The 20,210-nt window shown below is 51.9% G+C and overlaps 9 protein-coding genes across 9 annotated transcripts; 3 read left to right on the forward strand and 6 right to left on the reverse strand.

The window, feature by feature from the left end:
• Positions 1-1,218: 1,218 nt before the first annotated feature.
• On the reverse strand, positions 1,219-2,652 carry PC9H_002604 (uncharacterized protein; the record flags this gene model as incomplete). The annotated part of the gene is made up of 1 exon (XM_036772240.1): positions 1,219-2,652. The coding sequence occupies one exon, from the start codon at positions 2,650-2,652 to the stop codon at positions 1,219-1,221; it is 1,434 nt and encodes a 477-aa protein (XP_036625886.1).
• A 298-nt stretch (positions 2,653-2,950) lies between these two features.
• On the reverse strand, positions 2,951-4,498 carry PC9H_002605 (uncharacterized protein; the record flags this gene model as incomplete). Its single annotated transcript, XM_036772241.1, has 1 exon — positions 2,951-4,498. One exon carries the CDS (start codon positions 4,496-4,498, stop codon positions 2,951-2,953), a length of 1,548 nt encoding a protein of 515 aa, XP_036625887.1.
• A 1,223-nt stretch (positions 4,499-5,721) lies between these two features.
• Positions 5,722-6,120, forward strand: PC9H_002606 (uncharacterized protein; the record flags this gene model as incomplete). The annotated part of the gene is made up of 1 exon (XM_036772242.1): positions 5,722-6,120. One exon carries the CDS (start codon positions 5,722-5,724, stop codon positions 6,118-6,120), a length of 399 nt encoding a protein of 132 aa, XP_036625888.1.
• Positions 6,121-6,787: 667 nt separating this feature from the next.
• PC9H_002607 (uncharacterized protein) lies at positions 6,788-7,335 on the reverse strand (the record flags this gene model as incomplete). The annotated part of the gene is made up of 4 exons (XM_036772243.1): positions 6,788-6,880; positions 6,930-7,016; positions 7,074-7,133; positions 7,183-7,335. The coding sequence occupies 4 exons, from the start codon at positions 7,333-7,335 to the stop codon at positions 6,788-6,790; spliced, it is 393 nt and encodes a 130-aa protein (XP_036625889.1).
• An 877-nt stretch (positions 7,336-8,212) lies between these two features.
• On the forward strand, positions 8,213-12,406 carry KIN1_2 (serine/threonine-protein kinase KIN2; the record flags this gene model as incomplete). The annotated part of the gene is made up of 10 exons (XM_036772244.1): positions 8,213-8,692; positions 8,745-9,402; positions 9,452-9,711; positions 9,871-10,377; positions 10,555-10,691; positions 10,878-11,038; positions 11,168-11,376; positions 11,467-11,504; positions 11,560-12,250; positions 12,302-12,406. The coding sequence occupies 10 exons, from the start codon at positions 8,213-8,215 to the stop codon at positions 12,404-12,406; spliced, it is 3,246 nt and encodes a 1,081-aa protein (XP_036625890.1).
• Positions 12,407-12,847: 441 nt separating this feature from the next.
• PC9H_002609 (uncharacterized protein) lies at positions 12,848-14,056 on the reverse strand (the record flags this gene model as incomplete). The annotated part of the gene is made up of 3 exons (XM_036772245.1): positions 12,848-13,078; positions 13,135-13,181; positions 13,282-14,056. 3 exons carry the CDS (start codon positions 14,054-14,056, stop codon positions 12,848-12,850), a joined length of 1,053 nt encoding a protein of 350 aa, XP_036625891.1.
• Positions 14,057-14,615: 559 nt separating this feature from the next.
• On the reverse strand, positions 14,616-16,344 carry PC9H_002610 (uncharacterized protein; the record flags this gene model as incomplete). The annotated part of the gene is made up of 2 exons (XM_036772246.1): positions 14,616-15,946; positions 15,996-16,344. The coding sequence occupies 2 exons, from the start codon at positions 16,342-16,344 to the stop codon at positions 14,616-14,618; spliced, it is 1,680 nt and encodes a 559-aa protein (XP_036625892.1).
• Positions 16,345-17,593: 1,249 nt separating this feature from the next.
• PC9H_002611 (uncharacterized protein) lies at positions 17,594-18,863 on the forward strand (the record flags this gene model as incomplete). Its single annotated transcript, XM_036772247.1, has 6 exons — positions 17,594-17,627; positions 17,687-17,772; positions 17,833-18,085; positions 18,157-18,370; positions 18,427-18,503; positions 18,571-18,863. 6 exons carry the CDS (start codon positions 17,594-17,596, stop codon positions 18,861-18,863), a joined length of 957 nt encoding a protein of 318 aa, XP_036625893.1.
• Positions 18,864-18,909: 46 nt separating this feature from the next.
• On the reverse strand, positions 18,910-19,717 carry PC9H_002612 (uncharacterized protein; the record flags this gene model as incomplete). Its single annotated transcript, XM_036772248.1, has 4 exons — positions 18,910-19,014; positions 19,065-19,331; positions 19,378-19,518; positions 19,574-19,717. The coding sequence occupies 4 exons, from the start codon at positions 19,715-19,717 to the stop codon at positions 18,910-18,912; spliced, it is 657 nt and encodes a 218-aa protein (XP_036625894.1).
• Positions 19,718-20,210: the final 493 nt, after the last annotated feature.

A 20,210-nucleotide genomic window follows, 5' to 3' on the forward strand; every position in this document is an offset into this window, starting at 1 on the left:
GCTGTCCGGGTAGGTTGCTCTCCACCCGTCGCGTAGTCTCAGTTCTAGTTTAAGTTTGTCGAGAGCTTCTGTAGCTGCATTTCTTTCTACCCGCGCCGGTAGTCTGTCTATTGCTTCCTCTGTGACGTTGAAGTCTCCCACTAACATGTCGGGGCGTCTTTCGTTGGGTCTCTCTTTGAAGTATATTCTTAACTGGTCCCAGAAACTTGCATTTTCCGCCGTACTGCTGGGGGCGTATATCCCCAGGACTGACAGTTTTTTCCCCCCGTGTATTCGTGCCTTGATCATGATTGCGCGACCTGGGATTATTTCTATGCACTTGGCGTTTTCGGCGTCGAATTCGCCTCTGTTTAGTACTGCGGCTATACCTGCGCGTTGTGTTGGCTTTTTGGGGTCTGCTGATGCCTTGATTTTGAGTCTTCTGCCGAAGAGGTTTTGTATGGTTTGCTCTCTCTCATCGTCCATGTGCGTTTCTTGTAGAATGAGTATACCGTATTTGTTTTCTCTCACTATCTGGTTTATTCTTAGCCACTTCGCCATTGGGCCTCCCTCGTCTTGTGTGGTGGAATATCCTTTCATGTTGAAGGACGCGACTTTGATCGTTGCTCGGTTACTCCTCCCTTTTTTCCCCTTTTTTCGTGTTGTTTCTGCGTTTTCACTGGACGCAGGCGGGGGGGCATTCCTCGTTTGCCTATGATCACTGGGGGGCCCTTCGTCTTGGGCTGGATGCGAGTTCGCGGCGTGCTGGCTCGATCCCCTGAGGCCCGGCATGGGCACGTTTGGAGCGGCTTGCTCTTCTGAATCACTAATGCCTGTTGTGTTTCCCCGTGCGGCTTCCCTGGGTTGGTAGCCGGCTGTGGAGCTACCTTCCCCTCTGCTTGCACGGTTGTGTATGCCTATGGCTGCTTGCGCGCGTATGTTTTGGTTGTTCGTAGCAGGGTGTGGTTCGACTAGGGGGGTCTGCTAGCCCCTCTGGCCTTTAGGGGTGGTGTCACTCTTCCCTGCGTTCGGGCGCAGGTACTGTGCTTCCACCTTTGGCGATCTGGTCCGCCTGGCCTCCCCCCCGGCCCAAATCCGGTTGAGGCTTACCTGTCCGGTTTCCCGTCAGTAAATCCAGCCTTCAACCTTCATTTGCGCTGCTCAAGAGTGTTCTATGTCTGGCCCCGAAGCCGTGCAGCGTGTCGTCTCATTGTGATCATTTATTTGTGCGTGCCATAATTACTCGACAGGTTTATGTAGTCTAGCTCTATCTTTGGTCCCGTTCTCTTTGTTCTTTCTGCCCTTTTTGGTGTCCTTCGCTTTTCGGGCTCCGGCGTCCGGCTTGTAGGGGGGTTCGGGTCTCACGTATTCCTCAGCGTTGGGCATCGGACCTTTCCAGTCTTTAATCTTGGGGAAGGGGCAGTATTCGCTGCTGTGCGTTTCTGCTTTGCACCACACGCACCCTATTACGTCGGCCGTCGATGATATCGACTGCATGTCGTCGAGCTCAAAGGTGAGGCGTCGTATTGCCTTAAGCCACGTTCGATGGCCTTTGTGATTGTTGTGTATGGGTTGTCCGGCCAGCTGCCATGCGGGTGAGTCCTCGCCGAGCTCGTTCTTTCGTGGTATGTGGGTTAGGCTCATTGTGGATAGTGCGATGGCTTTCCTTTCCAGCACGGAGCCACCTATGCCCTCTTCTGCTAGTGCCTTGTTGGCTTCTCGTGCTATGTCGGTGTCGTCGAACAGCGTGTTTATTATTGCCTCGAGGGCCCTTGCCATTTTGTCTGGGTTGTTCGTTACGCATTCCCCGGTGAAGTTTGCTATTACCCACGATGTTGGGGTTTCCCCAGGGACTTCAATCGCGGTGAATGCGTGCTTCCTCCCGTCGACTTGGAATGCGAATGTTTGCTGTTCGATCAGCAGGTCTTTGACTTCTTTGGGGATGTTGGTCGCTACATATGCAAAGGGCATGGCGAACCTCGCCCTGGGGGGTGGGGTGAATTGGGGGGATGGGGCTACCACTGTGATTTGGTTGGCTTCGGCTCCCTTAAGGCTATTGAGGAAGGCGGCGGCTTGTTCAGCGTATTTTGGGTTGTCCCTCACGAACCTGTTCCCCGCGCCGAAGGGGATTAGTAGTGCTGATATGGCTTTCTTGTCGTTCAGCCGCCTCCTCAGGCCCTCCCTCATGTTTCCTAGGCCGACGGAGGTCTTGTGTGCAATTTTGGGAAGGGCTGTTGTTGTGAATGGTATCGTCGTCGCGTTCATTTGGGTTTCTTCGGGTATTTGTCCCCAGTGCGGGTTTGCCTTTGTCATGTGTGGGGGGAGGGGCGTGCTGGTGTGCCCAATCAGCTGGGCTTCTATTCTTGTTGTTGTGAGTCCGCCCTGCGTCGTCGTTGCTTCCTGGAGGCCTATGTGTTGGGTGGCGGCGATGCTGCTGGTTCCGCTTGGGCCGAGGCACTCGAAGTTGGGCGGCGTGTATGGCCTGTATCTCGCTCTTTGTCTCGGGAGTTTTTTGGTTGTCCTTTGGCCGTTCGTGTCTAGGTCGGCTGCTGTGTCTACCTGCATGCGCATCCTCACCGCTTCGGGGATCTTGCGTTTGGGGGGTTCGTCGTGTGGTGGTTGTGGGTCCCTCGGTATGGGTGCATTTTCCCTGGCCGTCTTGGGCCTCTTCATTGTTGCGGCGGGGTCGGGACGCTTCCTGGCTACGGGGGTGTTTCTCCCTGGCTCGTCGTTTTGCGCATTTATTTTGTTTTGGAGCTGTCTTGTTGTGTGTTCGACCCGATCTTGCGGCTCGGCATCTTATGTTCTGGCCCTGGTGTAGTCGTTAGCGTAGGCGGTATGATATATTGTGTGGCAGTGGGATATTTTACTCGATCGGGAGCTAGGGTCTTTGGTTAGCCACTTAATGTTTGTGTCTTAATTTGGTTGTGAGTGGGGAGTATATTGGGTACGTTCGTGCATCTGGTATGGACTAGTATGGACGTGCGCGGGACATGTTCGAACTACTGCCTCTGGCGGGCCTGCTGCCTCGGCTCTCCCTGCCGTTGCCCCAATCCCTGTTGCTGCCTCTCGCTGCTGCCGCTTCCTCTTTGAGTTTAGCCCGTTCGGCTCTTACATCTTTGGGGATTGGTCCTTTCCAGTCGGCGACTAGCGGGAAAGGGCACTGTTCCTCAGGGTGGGCTTCACTTTTGCAGAAGGCGCACGAGTCGTAGGGTTTCAGGTTCTTGTAGCGTACGAACATTTCGTCTATTTCGTCGATAATATAGTGTCGGGACGTGATGATCTTGAGCCATTCTTTGTACTCGAGCCCATTGTTGGCGATCGGGTTCGCATAGAGCTGCCACACGGTGATGTCCTTTTTTTCCTTGTTCGTTACTCGCATGGCGTGAATCTCGAAGCTCTGAAGGGTATCCCGGACTCTTTCGTCGATGGACCTGGGGTTTTCCACTTTTGCGAGGCACACGTCGACGTGGTTTCTGAAGTCCGTGTCTTTGGCGAGGGCGTGGGTGATGGTTGCTAACCCTTCTCGTATGGCGTTGGGGTCGTCGCAGATTGCCCGCCCGACTATGTCGGTTATGAACCAGGGTCTCACGTTGGCGTCGAAACGGAGCGCGGAGAAAGCAATCTTCCTTCCTTCAATTTGGAAGGCGAAGGTCTGGTGCCATAGCAGGTATGCTCTGAGTTCGGGGGAGCCGTGTTGGAGGAGGAGGATGTGGGGCTTCGCAAACTCGCCTCGTTTGTCGGTGTCTCTTTTGGGGGGGTCAACCACGCGTAGCCTCTCGCTGCCGGCGATTGTGAGTCCTTGGAGGAAGGTCTCGATGTCGTTCGTGAGTTCAGGGTTTTCTTCCTTCACCTTATTCCCTCCCCCGTAGATGAGGAGGGCCATGTATTTGCCCGGGTTCGCTTTTACTGCCTCTGCGGTCGCCTCCATTATTTCCGCGAGGAGGCTGTCAAGGGATTTGATGACCCTCGGGTAGACGGCCTTGGTGTACGCGATCCTCGACTGAGTCGGTTCGAGGGGTGGGAGGCCTCTTTGGCTCGACTGGGCATGGGGGTTGTCTAGTGAGCCTCCGCTTAGGAGCTGGGGGTTGGCTTGGGCGGGGGTGCCGCCTGTTGGGTTTGGGGGGCGGGCATCTCCCTGCGTTCCTTCGTCGTGGGCTCTGCCTTCGTCGTCGAGTTCCCCATCCTCTCTTTCGAGGCCGTTTGGCCGTTTCCGCTTGGTGGCTTTGGCGGCGGCATGTGGGTCGAGGGGGCCTGGGCCTGCTAGGCCGCTCATGTTCGTGGCTTCGGTGGTGTTCGTCATGGACTTCGTTTTCCTGCTGTTATGGTCGTGGTTATCGTGGGGTTTTTCTTGGGGGGTTTGTTTCGGCTGGGTTTTATATGATGTGGTTACCCTGACTTTTTGCTTCGCGTGGCGTGATGCGGCCTGTCCTCGTGTGGTGTACGGCTCTGTTCCCCAGTGGTTTGTCTGTTGGTGGTGGTAACAGTTGGTTAGGGCGTTGTCTTGTGCATTTCCCATGGGTGTTGGTTTTTGTCGTGGGGTAGGGGGGTGGTTGGTCACTCCGGCCGGCCCTGTTCCCGCTTGTTTTGTGTAGGCAGTGGTTGTCGATGGGCCCGGTGGTGGGCATTATGTCTCTGGTTTGGCAGCCTCTTCCGCTCATGTGCGTTGTGGCTGGTAGTGGTCTCAGGTTTTTCCTCGGGGTCGGCGCCCCTTGGTGGCCCCACTCATCTTATACGAGTGGTCCCTCCCTCCCAGTGATCAATCCGCTGGTCGGGGGCCTCGCGGCGTGTTTTAGAACCTCTGCTGCGTTCAGCCAGAGGACGTCCTGTTGGTTCTCGCTGCCATAGGCAGCGATTAATCCCTTGCGCCACGGAAAGGCCAGGACGCACTCCACCACGTGGTGGTTGCAGTGCAAGGGAACAGGGGCACTCCTCATTGCCATATGAAGTATAGGAGGATGTACTCTGGCAGCTCCCTTCCAAGGACGCGCTACAAGCAACGGTACTCAATCGCACCACGTACAACATTGTACTTGATAAGCTGTATCGAGTGATCCACTGGCGATGCCTCGATGAAGCCATGATCAAATCAACTGATAATGTTTGAGGTTTGAGTCCCTTGTTCATTCGGAAGACCAGATTACTCAATCAGAGTTACTCTCAGAGACTCCAGCATCGCCGCACGGGCTCGTATTCTCACTCTAGAGACCTAGAACATACTGGCCGAACAAAGACGACTATGGTTGAGACTCAAGGCCTCACAAGTCGCACTGAAGCTTAGCCAAACATTTAGGGTGATACGTAGAGGGACCATCAGCATTCGTTCCGAGATACAAGCACTCAAACAGACCTTAAGCAAGGCGAACTATGTTGTCAAGGCGATTCGCCAGGTTCTTGTCAAAATGAGTCGTCTTGAAGAATTCATCATTGACGCCAGGGTCCGCCTCTCAGGTCTTTCTTGCTGACGGTAGGCTCGGTAATTGGGAGCAACCTCCGATCACCTACTCTTCACGGCTGCTATCCACCTGTGTTGCTTCCCCACGGATGGAAAGATTGAAAGAACTCCAGTCGTTGATGTTGATCTACCACACTTGATTTTGAGCATCTAGTCAAGATCAACAGTTTCTCTCATCGCATCTGGCGCCATTTATCCGCGTCTCTCTTGCGACTTCTTTGCTTGTATTGGATTATTCACGGAAGTGCAGCTTCGTGAAGCAGTGCGAGGATGCCTCTGCGACACATATGGAATTAAATATCTTCTACCACAGGGAATATATCAACTTCGACGTTATCACGACGTTGTCCCAACATTTGGGGGACAGGCTTGGGAAGGTCTACCTTTTCCATTATTCTCCAAGTGTTCCTCAATTCAAACCCCTGGCTACGATGATGTCAAAGTCGAATAGCAATACCACTACGCTCCATTTCCAAGTGCAGACGCTCAGCCCTGCCATCCTCGATTTCTTATGCCTTGACATGCCGAAGCTCGTGTCGCTCGGCCTAGTCTATGAGAAGCTTGGTGCAGCCGGTAGCGATGGTGGTGGGTCTGATAGCGACCCTGTGAGCATCCTCCTTAATGCTCACCGCTTCCAAGTATTCCCAACCGTTGGGAATTGCTTGACCGCCTCCCACGTGCAATAGTCCATGGGCGCCACCACAATTAGGACTCTGAGCGTCGGTATGAGACGGAGAGTAGGGTTGGCAGAGTCGATCTGTCCATCACGCTGCGCCGCGCGTAGCTACCGTTGACGGGTGCATGTCGTCTGCGCTACACAAACCTGAGGTCGAGCAGAATTACGGAATGAATATTGTATTGAGTGTTTTGATTTCTTTTAAGACGGTCAAGACTCACTCGAAACCCGGTCCAACCCCAGCCATGATTAGCTGGATAGGACCAGATAGAGAATGTTCATGGCCATTGAAAGCATAAGGGAAGTCGAAGGCAAAGAGACCCTCGCAGGCCCTATTTGGCGCCTGAGTTACCCATTACATTCAGGCGGAAGTTTTTGTTCATTCATGAATATCGAGTAGCGCAAGGGCGCGAAGTACGTGGGTCAACGAACTTCCTTACCCTCAACCGCGATATCGGACGGGATGCGCCTGGCTTCGAGGGACGATTATCATTCTTGGGCAACATCGGCTTGTAATTTAAACCTTGGTCTACAGGGTGGCCGCGAATATGAGAAGGGCGCAGGTCTAGAGTACATGGTCCCAGCAGCAAGTCACTGTGTGGCCGTAGGATAATCCGATATGCTAACTCTGGATGTTATGGATGTTACTCGAGGGTAAAGAACAGAGGTATGATGACCTATTTGTGAACCTCCTCGGCGGTAGGTTGCGCGTTCGCTGGTAACCACTTGACTGGATGTGACCTGTATGCCGGCCAAGGGGGAATAATGGCCTGTGAAGTCGTTAGCACGATTATTGTCGCTAAATGGCAAGCTCCGTACAACCGCGAGCACCACCACCGAAAGCCCCATAGTGCCAAAAGTCAAGCTCAACGACTGAAGGGCAAAGCCCGTGATAAACGAGGCTATCTGAGGGACATACTATCAGTACGTTGCTACTATACTACTGTTCGAGATACTACTCACCGTCGAAGCAATTAGTACGTAGTACATCAACTTCTCTACCAGTTTTTGGCCTTCAAAGTCCTGTTCGTTGGGTCAGCAGCTAGCTCATTGAAGAGGGAGAAAGCTCAACAATCTTCCCCTCCAACATTCCGTTGAGATAATCGCTCATGTCGGCCAGAGGATCGTAGTAAGTCGAAACAGCGTGCTCACTGCTCGAATGCCACGGATGCTGGGGATGGTCGTGGGAATATGCCACTTGGAAGGTAGGAACCGTCTTAGACATGTGACCTGAGAGCAGAAATACTCATATTTGAGAGTTGATGTGCGCCAGAGGAAGTCTTCACAAATTCGGCCCGCAGAGGATGGTGTGGGTTTGAGTGTTTTATAGGAGCATACCACCCAAGTAGTACGCAAGCGAGACAAGTTGTAAGTCTGCTGTAGACTTTTTCGCCCGAAATTATGGTACAGGGGCTGGCAGCAATTCTCAGCAGGAAATTGATAGCGGTTCCATTTCATACTATCACCACTCAGGAATTATGATGTTTACTGCTGGTATACTAACAATCTGTTGCGAGCCGAGTTCGAAAAAGGCTGCTCCAGGATACATAAATTATGGATTACTGCCATTTTGATGATTTCTGCGCAAGTCCCAGGTCCAAGACCGTTCTTACTTAAGGTCAAATCAAAGTGTGCGACGCACATTTCGATTGAGTCAGGAGGTTTGCTCGTCACATGAGGCAGGACCATCTCAAGGTACAGAGTACTCTCTGAGAAACTGAGTGAATCGGCGGCTGAACGGCGGCTCTTTCAGTATGTTATTGTTCTTCTTCTTTGTGGCATAGTGCGATTGTCTTCCTGCGCCGCCGTTATTCCTGTGCCTGGGCTACTAGTCGTGAATCTGTTGGAAAGCGCTGCTTGAGGTCGGGCTTAAGTATTGAAATAGTGATATTTGAGTTCGTGAATGAATTAATGAACCGCCCCGAACCAGTGGTAATTTTCCCACAACCTCCACTCTCCTTCTTACCTCGAGCAGCTGCAGAATCTGCAGCTGCGAATTATCATCGTAACGGCCTAAGACGCTTTGAGGGACACACGGGCGCCCGTATTGCTTTGTCTTGCACCTTTTTGTCACGATTTCCAGGGCACAAACCAACTGTTTCATGGCCACATACCCGACTTCTCTCGCTCCGCAGTTGAATCAAGTCCCAGAAGATCATCTATTAGCAGACGAACAAGCCCTTGGAACAGTCACACCCTCGCACGGAGGCACAGTGAACGCAGGGCACGAGTTTGATATGCCAATTCAGCCACGCCAGGATCTCCAACAACCTCCATCACCAGCCCCGGTTCCAAGATCGACCAACGGTTCACAAAGGCCAAGGCCTATGTCAATGCCTCCTCAATCTTATAACACTTCTGCCGTGGACCGAGATGGGAAGAATGGCACAGGCAATGACAGTGGCAGAAGTACGCCGGCGGGTAATGCGCGACGGTCGCATCGAGAGCGGGAGACCAACGGGTCGTCGAACAAACCACGCAGCTCGGGGAGGATACTGGGGGACTACACATTGAGCAAGACGTTGGGCGCGGGGAGCATGGGCAAGGTCAAGCTTGCGACACATAACATAACGGGCGAAAAGGTCCGTTTCACTGCTTCATTCTCGTATATCTCATCGTTATATCGTGACCTAGCTTGCGGTAAAAATCCTTCCTCGGATACAACCACCACCTTCAAGTGGCTCAGTGCCGCCCGGGTCGACGCCCGAAGCGGTGGCGAAGCAGGCATCGAAAGACGCATCAAAGGAAATCCGTACGCTACGAGAGGCCGCGCTGTCCATGCTCCTTCATCATCCCTACATCTGTGGAATGCGAGAGATGATAGTCCACCAGTACCACTACTACATGGTCTTTGAGTACGTCAATGGAGGCCAGATGCTCGACTACATCATCAGTCACGGCCGACTACGGGAGCGAGTTGCCCGCAAGTTTGCGAGGCAGATCGGGAGTGCGCTGGACTACTGCCACCAGAACAGCGTCGTCCATCGAGACCTCAAAATCGAGAACATTTTGATATCGCAAACTGGGAACATCAAAATTATAGACTTTGGCCTATCAAATCTTTACGACCCAATGTCACGGCTTTCGACGTTCTGCGGTTCACTCTACTTCGCTGCACCAGAGCTACTCAATGCTCGCGTCTACACGGGTCCGGAGGTTGATGTGTGGAGCTTTGGAGTCGTGCTGTATGTTTTGGTATGCGGGAAGGTTCCGTTTGACGACCAGAGCATGCCAGCGCTGCACGCCAAGATCAAGCGTGGTCTGGTCGAGTATCCCGTTTGGCTGAGCGCAGGTACGTTGCTATACGCATTGATAGCGTCTGGTTACTTACCCGATAACAGAATGCAAACATCTCCTTTCACGTATGCTTGTGACGAATCCTCCCCAACGCGCAACGTTATCCGAAGTCCTATCACATCCATGGATGACACGGGGATTCACTGGTCCCCCTGACGCACATCTCGTCCATAGGGAGCCTCTTCGTTCGGACGAACTCGATCGCCAGGTCATAAAGCAGATGAAGGGCTTCGAGTTCGGAACTGAAGAAGAGATCGAAGGGAAACTTATTCGCGTCTTGGAGTCGGAGCCATACATTCGTGCTGTTCAAGCTTGGGAGCGCCGCCGGCACGGCAGTCTCGGCAACCTCAATGGATACAACGGTAGCGGGAACATGGGCGGTCGGTGGGGTGAAGGATTGTCTAGTTCAACATTAGCTGTCTCTTTCGACCATAGCAAGAACGACGCTCCCCCCACTCCGAAGAAGTCTAAACGGTTTTCCGGCTTTGATTACTATCGTCGAAAACTTTTTTCTTCACCCTCTACCTCTCCACCCGGTTCACCTCTTGGCACTTCCCCGCCTAGTTCATCCAGTCACCTTGCTACGATACATGGCAGCGACTCACCAGATCCTACCCGTGCTTTCCATCCCCTTATCTCTATATACTACCTCGCGCGCGAGAAGATGGAGAGAGAAAAGGTGTACGGTCCGGGTCACTTTGCTTCATCGCAACTATCCATTCAAGAACCCAATCCCAGTACCAGCGGCCAGCCCAGCTCAGCGACACCCGCTGTCCCCGACGAGGTCCCTACGTCTGCTCCTAATGGTACTGCTAGAGCTCCAGGATATTCGACTCCCACTGCTGCCCTAAGCAACGGCAAGGCTGAAATCGGCGCCAAGGCCGACTATAGCATGCCTCTTCCCCGACTTCCCGCTCCGGAGACATCACATTATTCCGGCATGTCGTATGATGCTACCTCCGGTCAACCCGTGCCGTCGCCCACATCACCTACCTTCCAAACTCATCCTCAACCAAGGGCGAGAGATGCTGGCCTCCCGGTACCCTTGAGTCCCGCTACGATGCCTAGCTCGCCTACCCAGCCTATGTCTCCAGTTGCTTCTGCGGCTACTGCAACTATCAAACCGAAACAGGTCCAGATGCAGGAGGTTGGCGTGCGGCCGCCTACTGGGGCTACCAACGCTGGCGGAACAAAGACGATGCCACGAGCGCCTCCGGCAAGCACCCATAGGCGGAGTCACAGTTTGAGCCAGCGCCCAACGGTTCTGAGAGGTTGGAGTAACATGTTTGGGGGAGGTGAACATGGGGAAGAAGGGCGCAACATTCCTGATGGTCCGCGGACGGCTGGTCCCGAGGCGGTAACCTTCGTGGAGAAGATCGAGGAGGTGGGCGAGGGCGAGGAAGAAAGGGAGAAGGCTAAGTCAGATGAGGCAGACGATGAGAACCATGGATCCCCTCACCATCACTCAAGATTACCAACATCGCCGCTTTCGACGGGTGCTACGTTAGTCAGGAAGTTCGGCAGCATGCTTGTGGGTAGAGGAGATGAGACTCGAAGACATATTTCCGATCGGAGAAGGGGTGGTATCCCAGATGATCTGGCGCCTTCCCCTAGACCATCTGCCGACGCAGGTAATCAAGAGGAGGATGAGGCTGAGACACCTAAGAACGAGGAGGCACCTATGACTGGATCAATTCGCAAGAAGACTCTTCCGAAAACGGTCGTGCACAGTTTCAGCGGACAGCCGGTGGGAAGCGGAGCCATGGCTGGCGGCCATCGACGAGCAGCCACAATTTTGGATACGCAGGGACGCGCTACACGACACGAGCGAAGGAGTAGTACAGGCGCAGCCCTCCTCAACCAAAATACTTTGGGCCGGCATCGAAGGCCGTCAACAGGGTATGGGGGAGGTGTGCGCCCAATAGCGGAAAAGTTGTTTACTCGTCATACCGACGAACCCGAAGCTGATGTCGCTGAGGGGAGGGAAGATGAAGAGGGCGCCGAAGGCCTCGCTCCTGAGGATCACTATAAGGATGAGGATGACCCCTCAGCTCACGAGAAAGACTTCAAGCCGGTGTTCCTGAAGGGATTGTTCAGGTGCGTTGATCATATCCACGTCTCAGATTATATCTTATAATTATCTCGCCCGCAGCGTGGCTACCACTACCACGAAGTCACCGCAGTTGATCAAGGAAGATCTTCGTCGCGTCTTGGATAGGATGCAAGTCCAGTATCGGGAGAACAAAACTGGCTTTGAGTGCATCCATCTCCCTTCCATCGATATCTCTTCTGTTGTAGAGTCTCCCCGTCCTTCGCATCACCATCACCATCCGTCTACAGGATCCGGGGACACCGGGCGCACCACCCCCACTATGAGCCGCCCCTCAATGACTAGAAAATCTTCTAAATTATCGTTCGGACTCAGACGGGATAAGGCAAAGGAGCGGGAACAGAATGAGAACGAGAAGGACAAAGATCTTCCAGGGCGGCCGTCAGGGGCAACCGCTCTTTCTGCTACGGCCAGTAGCGGCTCTTCCTCCTTCTTCAATGTCTCGTCAGCGCAGCCCGTGGCCGCACCGGATATCAACGTCAACGGTGTCACAGTGGGTGCCGATGATCAGACCAATCGTGCTGCCTCTCCTGTGTTATCGAGCTCTCCATCCGGCACGGCATCATCAATCAAGGGCAAAATTCTACCTCCAATACCCCGCGACTTCGCAGGTACACCCACAATCCCCCCACGAAGCCCAAGCCCAATGCCCACGGGTGAAGTCGACCGAGATGTCTTCGATAGTATGGGCAACAACTCCCTTTCTGTTCGCTTTGACATTACTATAGTAAAAGTGCGTTGTCCATTCTCACCGTCACAAACTATACTGATCGTACTTTTGAAGGTACCTTTCCTTCCTTTGCATGGAATACAGTTCCGCCGGGCCGGGGGTGATGGCTGGCAATACCAGATGCTCGCGAGACGAGTATTGACAGAACTTAAACTATGACATTGGCTGGATTCCCCATAGCACCAACTCTTTATTTCCCTCTCCTCTACATTACTTCTGCTTTCCTTCTATTGTCACCCCCATCCCTCATGCTTTCAGCTCTACGTTATGACCTCTCGTTCTTTGTCATGGCTTTCATTGGTTTTATACGACGTTCACCGATAGGTTTGTTTTCGCTGACGTCTTCGCTGTTAGATTTTTTGGTCATTGGAACAACCAACCGAATAGTTTTCTGAAAGAGGATTGTGGTTTAATTTATGCATATGCAATTTACGTTCCATCAATCTCAATACGAGTACGACTGCATGAATCCTACGATCTCTCTTTGTTCGCGAAACACTGGCGCAAATGATCACAGTTGCTCGAACCTTGCCGTTCAATTGTCCGCGATTGCAATCATCACCGACGTATGTGTCTTTATACAATTCTACCCCAACAATCCTATTCAATTCCGAGTTTGACCTTGGTCAACAGAGTAGATAAGTTGCACCCCGGAAGGATGATTGTAGAGTACGGCGCAGCTTCACGCGTCATCGGCACGACGGATATATCTTTTGCATGGATGATGAACTCTGCCTGGGGCTGAAGCTCACAGAATCTGATGTTCCGAAGTGGCCAGCCACCGCCCGAGTGCCTTGGGGCGATCGCCCGTACTAGGAATGTAGACCGACCCTTCTCAAAGGGTTATCAATGTAGAACGACGGGAAGCTATATTGAGATTAACCCACATAATCGTCATAAAGACCGTCTCCATTGCTATAAATCTCTTCATAGACTAGGCCGAGCGTCATGAAGCATGACACCTGAAGGGACAGAAAATGGAAGAAGGCAGCCTTGAGTGAGTGTCTGGACTCGGAGATGGTGAAGCAACGTACTATTGGTCTTCATCGTGGCCAAGGCCTCAAATTGAGGAATGCTCAAGGAATACTGGTAAAGATGGATACTCTCTAGTCTGTCCCCTAAATGTTTCGTCAACGTCGCGATGATGTCGATATCCATTTCTTGGCTGCGGTACAAAGTATTCACTGGCAGTCTTGAATGCGCGGAGGACGCCGTGTCCTCGAACCCCCGTGGATGATCCATTGGGTCAGACTGAAAGATCCCAACAAGATGAACCCGGCAGCGCGGAGGAACCTTTTCGGCCAAGAACTCGCAGAGAGCGTTGGGGTTGGATTGGAAGGTGGGATATAAGGATGCTTGGAGAAGGAGGTGGCACAGATGTGGGATGTCGATGAGCGCTCTCAAAAAGTCCGAGAGATCGAGTTCATAGGAAAAGGAAAGCTGAAGGTTCAAGAGCGAGGGAGACACCGAATTGATGAACGGTGCGAGGCGAGACGCAATGAATCTCTGATCTTCACTATGCTCAGAACCAGAGCCAAAATGAGCGGGGAAGGCCAACACGATCACTACGAGCTCTTCGAGTCTCTCCATCCGCGCCGAAGTGACCCATGCTGATAAATGGTGTACGGTTCCTTGGAGAACAAGGAATCGGAGATTTCTTTCGACGACCAAACTTATCGTCAACAACAACGACATGGCGGGAGGTTCCATCGACTTGGGATGAAGTTTGTTCCCGGCATCAATGATGCAGCATTCGAGACAAGTCATCTTGACGAAAGCCTGATGCATCGCTTCGAGGACGTCTTTCATTTGTCTCAAGGTCGCCTTGAATGCTCGCACCTCGGAACGAATGCTGACACTTCGGCTACGCCGTATGGATTTTTGGCTCAGCTTCAATGCTTGTGTGGCCTTGGCCCTGAGCTATGATTGCCGTTCTCTCTCTAAGAACATGTGCTCTGTCTCTGGAGCAAGACTACGAACGCGGGCAGGAATACTTGGGTCTCTGAGAGGAACTCTGGCTGAGTGATATGACATTATAAATGAACAAGGAACTTTCAAACCTCAACTTGAAGCACAGTAACGATTTGATCAAATTTTCATCGAGACAACGCCAGTGGATTGCTCGATACAGCTTGTCGAGCACAATATTGTACGTGGCGCGTCGTTGGAAGGAAAATACCGGAGTACCTCCTCCTATACTTCATATGGCATGCGATCCATTGTGGAAGTTGTGGTCATCGTCTTTGCAAGCGAGGGTCACAGAGTCACAAGTTCAAGACACAAGGCGCCAGGCAGGAATCTATTATACATTCAAGCAATGCTCTACTTTTTACACCACAAATAGAGTCGAAATTCAGTTGATCGAGCACTACCAAATATACTCCAGCTCGTCAGAGGGCTTACGTTTAGAGTACCTTTTCTCTAAATTAGCTTCAAATTCTGTAATGTCTTCTATCCCTGCCTTGTACTTCATAGCGAGTAACTCGTCGAGTTTCTTGATGTCTTCTTCTCGAGGAGGTGGGCGACCCTCTGCTGTCATGGACTCCATACATCCACGTACGTCCGTGACAAGAAGGCTGGCTTCAATACCCCCGGGTCGACGGCAGAAAGCGTAGTAATCCCGTGTCGAAACGAAAAACCACCCCGGTCCCTTTAATCGAGTTGGGTTATTCACAATCGGGAAGATAGGCACGGCCCTAGCTCCCCAACCTTGACCTGGCGTTCGCAGCTCAGAAGACAAGCAAACGGTCGCCATGCTGCCGTAATCATATTTTGCTCCATCCGTTCCATTAAATTCGAGGAAGTCGATAACTGCCTGGACGATCTTTGCGGGAGTTGTGTATGGTAATGCTGGACAACCGACTGAGTACCTGTCCGTATGCGGAATGGTGAAAAAGAGATCGTTGGCGGGTTCTGACCATTTGCTCGTTAGGAACACTGGATGGAGGAGGGTTTCCACATGGTAGAATAGTCGAGGCTCAGTGGCGAGGAGTTGAGCGATTTCAGAGGGTAGCACAGGAGTGTCCAGAATGTTGAGGTACGAAGTACGAGGCGATATTTTAAGTAGCTGTTTCACAGAGTCGATGGTGACTAGTTCCATACCCGCTAGACTGAGCTTCGTGATTGAATGGTGTTGTGAAACGAACTGTACAACTTGGCTGGATGTCAAGGAGAACCGAGAAAGGTCAATGATGTCGTTGGGTGCGAATTCTAGGATTCCATCGAGCAACGGCAGGGCGAGATTAGGAAACGGATTGAGTTCTTGTAGGACGCGCGTGACGGCGGGCTTCTTGTCGGGCATCCACAGGAAGGGTTCGATGGCGCTGAGGTCGCCATCAGCTATACATCGGAGAAGTGCTGGATGGATTATCAGGTCGGTTAATCGTGGAACACCCCCGTTTAGGTCTGTCAGCGAGTCATCTCTGGAGACACCAACGGGGTCGCTACCATGCCTCCGCTCATAGTAGCGTTTGTACTCGTGGGGCCATGCTTCCGCCAATGTTTTGAAGGAGATCAACGGCGCCTGCTGCATTGACTCGAGGAGAGCAGGAAGATTATCAGGCTCGTCCATGTAAGCGTCAAAGTAGGATCGCATGTATTGCTCGGAAGATACGGGTCCTTCAGACTCGGAGATGACGTGACAATATGTACAATTCGAGGGATCAGTCACGTCAAATATGGTAATGCCATCGTTGTTATCTACAACAAGTAATCAGCAACACTTTAGGCATGGTTGCGTGATACATACCGCCTCCAAAACTATCCATAGTCACACTCTCAAACAAAGTCGATGAGGCATACCCCAGTTGGAGATCGGACGAAAAAGCAATGGCGAGGATATAGAGAAGATAGGGAGATGGCGAATGTCTACCCCTGATACCCTTGTTTTCGTCAAAATGGCGCAGCTCGAATCGAATGAGTTCTGCGTTAGTGGGCACTTTTGCTAGGTCAAGGAAACGTCGTGCTGCACGAGGGGGCGCAGTGGCATAACACCATTGATGATGAATTGCGGCTACACATTGGTATTCATAGCTTGTGTGCCCTTTGTAAGAACGAGGAAATTTGGCGATGAGGAAGGCTTGATGTCGTTGCCCCATTATTTTCAGCTTCGATAGGCGGTACTGTATGTGTCGCGGAGCACGATGGTCACAGATGCCAGTGGCTGGGTCAAAACCAAAGACTGAAAAGCTAGTTCGATCGGAGTGTCAACTATCTTACGAATATTCCCTGAAATGGTTATTATCTTAGCTTTGTTCTTTTTAGGCAATCGTCGGCAAGTCCCTATGCAATTATTTCAGCCGAAATCGAAGTCGATAAGTGCGCTCGTAGTCTTGAAAAGCCTCGACGTCTCTGATCTTTCGTCTCATACGGTGACGAGTCAACTTCAATTTACGGGCTTGATGTTTCCGCATTCATCGAATGTAGGCTTGCCTTGTAGAAGCTGAATGACAATAAGACGCAGTGTTTTGGCTAATTTGGACACTCAAGCTAGTCGCAGCTTTGGTTGAATGTCAGAGGTATGCATTGTGCCCACTACCTAGTATGTCGCTTTCTCCCATGCCCGTGAGTTCCTCCTAGGTCTTGATCCCGAAGCCTCCACAAGTGAGATACAACGACCGTGTGTGCCTTTCGGCGCACCATATATTTCGAGCGCAGGGAGAAGTCCATGATTCCGATAGCAAATATACATCATTAATGAAGCCGGATCAGTAGCCAGATGTATGGATTCTCGAACCCGGCGGGTGCATGGCACCCGTCGAAATACCTCGATTTATGTCAGAAGGCACGTCCTAAAATATCCATGGGAGAAATGCCGAGTCTATAAATAGACGGCTTGATGTGCAGACCATGAAAGGTATATTTAGGTCAAACCTCGCAGCCGGGAGAGACACCAATATTGGGCCGTGCGTCATGTGGGCGAGTTCTTTGAGAACAACGGCACTGCATCTTAGTCCTTGGAACACATTGATCATCATTCAGACACACACAGATATGAACGGGCATCCCTCTCTCCGCCCGAGTCCAATATGCCGCGCCGCCAGGCCATACATGTGTGGGTCGACGGAGGGCAATAATGGATTTGGTGGGAGTAAATCGCATAGCCACATACCCATAAAAACATCATCAAGCGTCCAGCAACAATGCGAGAAAAATGCTCATCTCATTTACAGTAATTTCAGCCATATTCCATACCTCGGCCCTCGCTGCTCGGCGCTGGAACAACACTGGCGTCGGGACCATCATCTTCGAAGAAGCATGGACGCCCACTGCGCTCGGTGTCCCAGTTAGGTGGGTCACACTTCTGGAAATTCCTAGTGACTATAGAGCCTCTTGCTGACCATAAGCATGAACACCGAAAGCAACACAGCGCCCCCTGTTGGTAAGCTAGACGAGTCCAGGTCGGCACGACCATATAATTTGATCTAACACCTCACGCAGGACAATCGGCTGACGAGTTGAACGCGAACCTGCTCGATGTACACAACCAACGGTTGGCTAGGATGGATGCCAATGGCGTAGACTTCGTGAGCCTGTCACCAACACAGAGCATGACACCCGATCAATGGATTTCCCGTTGTCAATAGATGATTCTGTCGTGCACTTCGCCTTGTATACAGGGGATCGCTGACCCTGTGGAAGCAGCCTCGGTGGCTAGACAAGTCAACGACGAACTGGCGGACACCATTTCGAACAATACCCTTCGTTTCGGCGGGTTCGCCGCTTTGGCGATGCAGAACGCTACAGAGGCGGCCCAGGAGCTGAAGAGGGCCGTGCAAGAGCTAGGATTCTTCGGGGCATTGGTCAACGATTATCAAGAAACCAACGCCAATGGAAATAGTATGTAGTCGTTTTTCAACTTTGCGAGTTGGCGCAGCGGCGTTTGCTAACGGTGACAAATGTTGAATCAGCGACCTTGTTGTTTTATGATACCCCAGAGTTCGACCCATTCTGGCAGATGGTAACGGATTTAGACGTACCGGTGTATTTCCATCCGCGAGCCAACATTCCTACAATCGCGAATTTGGAGTTTTCACACTCGCGGTTCTTGCTCGGCCCGTCACAAGAGTTCGCCGTCACCTTATCAACCCACATCATGGGTCTGTGCACGAACGGTGTCTTCGAGTAAGTCGTCCGATAACCGTTTCCACAGGCGTCTAACTGAGGAAACGGGGAAATAGCCGCTTCCCAAAACTGAACATACTTGTTGGACACATGGGAGAACGGGTTCCTTCGGATTTCTGGCGCATCGACGATCGTAAGTTCCCAGTACGGTTAGCGTAAGCAATTCGCAGCCTTCTGACTTCATCGATCACCCCGAATAGAGCTGGCTCGTCAGGTCCCGCAAGGCATGCCCATGCAGAGGAACCTCTCCTCGTACTGGCGAACCAATCTCCTCGAGACCACCTCAGGCAACTTCGGCACTGACCTCCTCAAATTCCACATCTCCCAAATCGGATTAGACAGAATCCTATATTCCGTCGACTATCCTTTCGTTGCGATCGAACAAGGCGCGTCATTCATTAACGGACTGCCGCAGACCACAGGATTGAGCGAGGAAGAGATCACGGCATTGAAGCGAGGGAGGGCGATCGAGTTGTTGAAGTTGGATCAGTGAAGAGTAGGGCATTCCACAAACAAAGCTTGTATATTCAATACAGGTATTACTCTACCTTCATTACAGAGTCGATTCTCATTTGCTGTATCCGCCTTCGGAGTTCTACCCAAACGGTGAAACCAAAGACGAACGTAGAGAGCACATATCCGGTCTGTCCTTAATTAGTTGCCGTATCATCATAAGCAGTAGCCAAAGACTCACTCCGACGAGCAACCCCGTTCGGTGTCTCCTACAAAGAGAGTACGTATAGAGACTTTCGAGGGCGTGCGTGACGCCGAGGGCGATCCACGCTACTTGGAGGGGGAAATCCCCTCCTATCAATGTATGGGCGGTTCGAGCGGGATAGAAGAAGGGCGACGCGCTCCCTCGAGGGAAGAAAGTGAGGTAACACAGAAGTGCGATAGCAGCACCGGTCTTTATTGTCGCAACGGTGTTTAATTTGAAAGTCGACAACTGGGGGGCTTTGATCTGCGTGATATCAGCGGTGAACCTACACACAAGATAACGTACTCACCATTCCCAAACCCTCTTGCGCCTTGGCTTTCATCTCGAGCAGCCTCGGTTTGACCTCTTCGTACCCTGACAAGGGAGGTTCCAGCGGTACTGTTGCGACTTTCTTCGCCCCGTCCTTCATGGAACAGGTCAGAGTCATACTCTGGAACCGAAAGGTCAGCATGTCTGCTACCTACGCCGATGTGGGTTGAACTTACCCGCGAGTCTATGGCGGTCATCTCTGCACTTGCAATCGGTTCTGTAACCTTGCCATACCACTTTGCGTAGGCAACGAGGGTATCAGGATGGCTGCTCATGTACATGCGCAGGAATCCTGACTTGTCTGCCACTGGGTCCGCCATCGTCGTCGTTCGGTAGAAACAGGTTTCGATTTCTCATCGGCTCGGTATTGAGTATGGAAAGGGACAGGCTCGCACATTATTACGTCTAATCGGAAAAACACCCGAAACTCCCACTATCACAATAACTTCAACTCTGAGTTACCTGAAACGCTAACTGCCATAATGTCCGACGATCTTGATTCGCTATGTCAAAGGACCACTTCTGTGCGACATTTGGAACAACATAGCTAGAGAGGTTCGCTGGAACCGCCTTGATTATGACTTGGTCAAATCGTTGAAAAGTCTGCAGTCAGCACTTTCCCCAATTATTCTACTTAATATCGTACCCTCTAGGTTCTGATGCAGAGGCCCACGCATTGCGAAACGAGTACACATACTCGATGTTCGACTGTGGTTCCTAAATTTCCAGCTCAACAAGTCACTGCAAGGGTATTCAGAACGAGACCCCAACTCAAGGTGCGATGCTCTTCACCTCACTTTGTTCTAGGCGCTG

This window comes from Pleurotus ostreatus (assembly GCF_014466165.1).
Source record: "Pleurotus ostreatus strain PC9 chromosome Unknown scaffold_11, whole genome shotgun sequence".
In the NCBI taxonomy this organism is placed as follows: Eukaryota; Fungi; Basidiomycota; class Agaricomycetes; order Agaricales; family Pleurotaceae; genus Pleurotus; species Pleurotus ostreatus.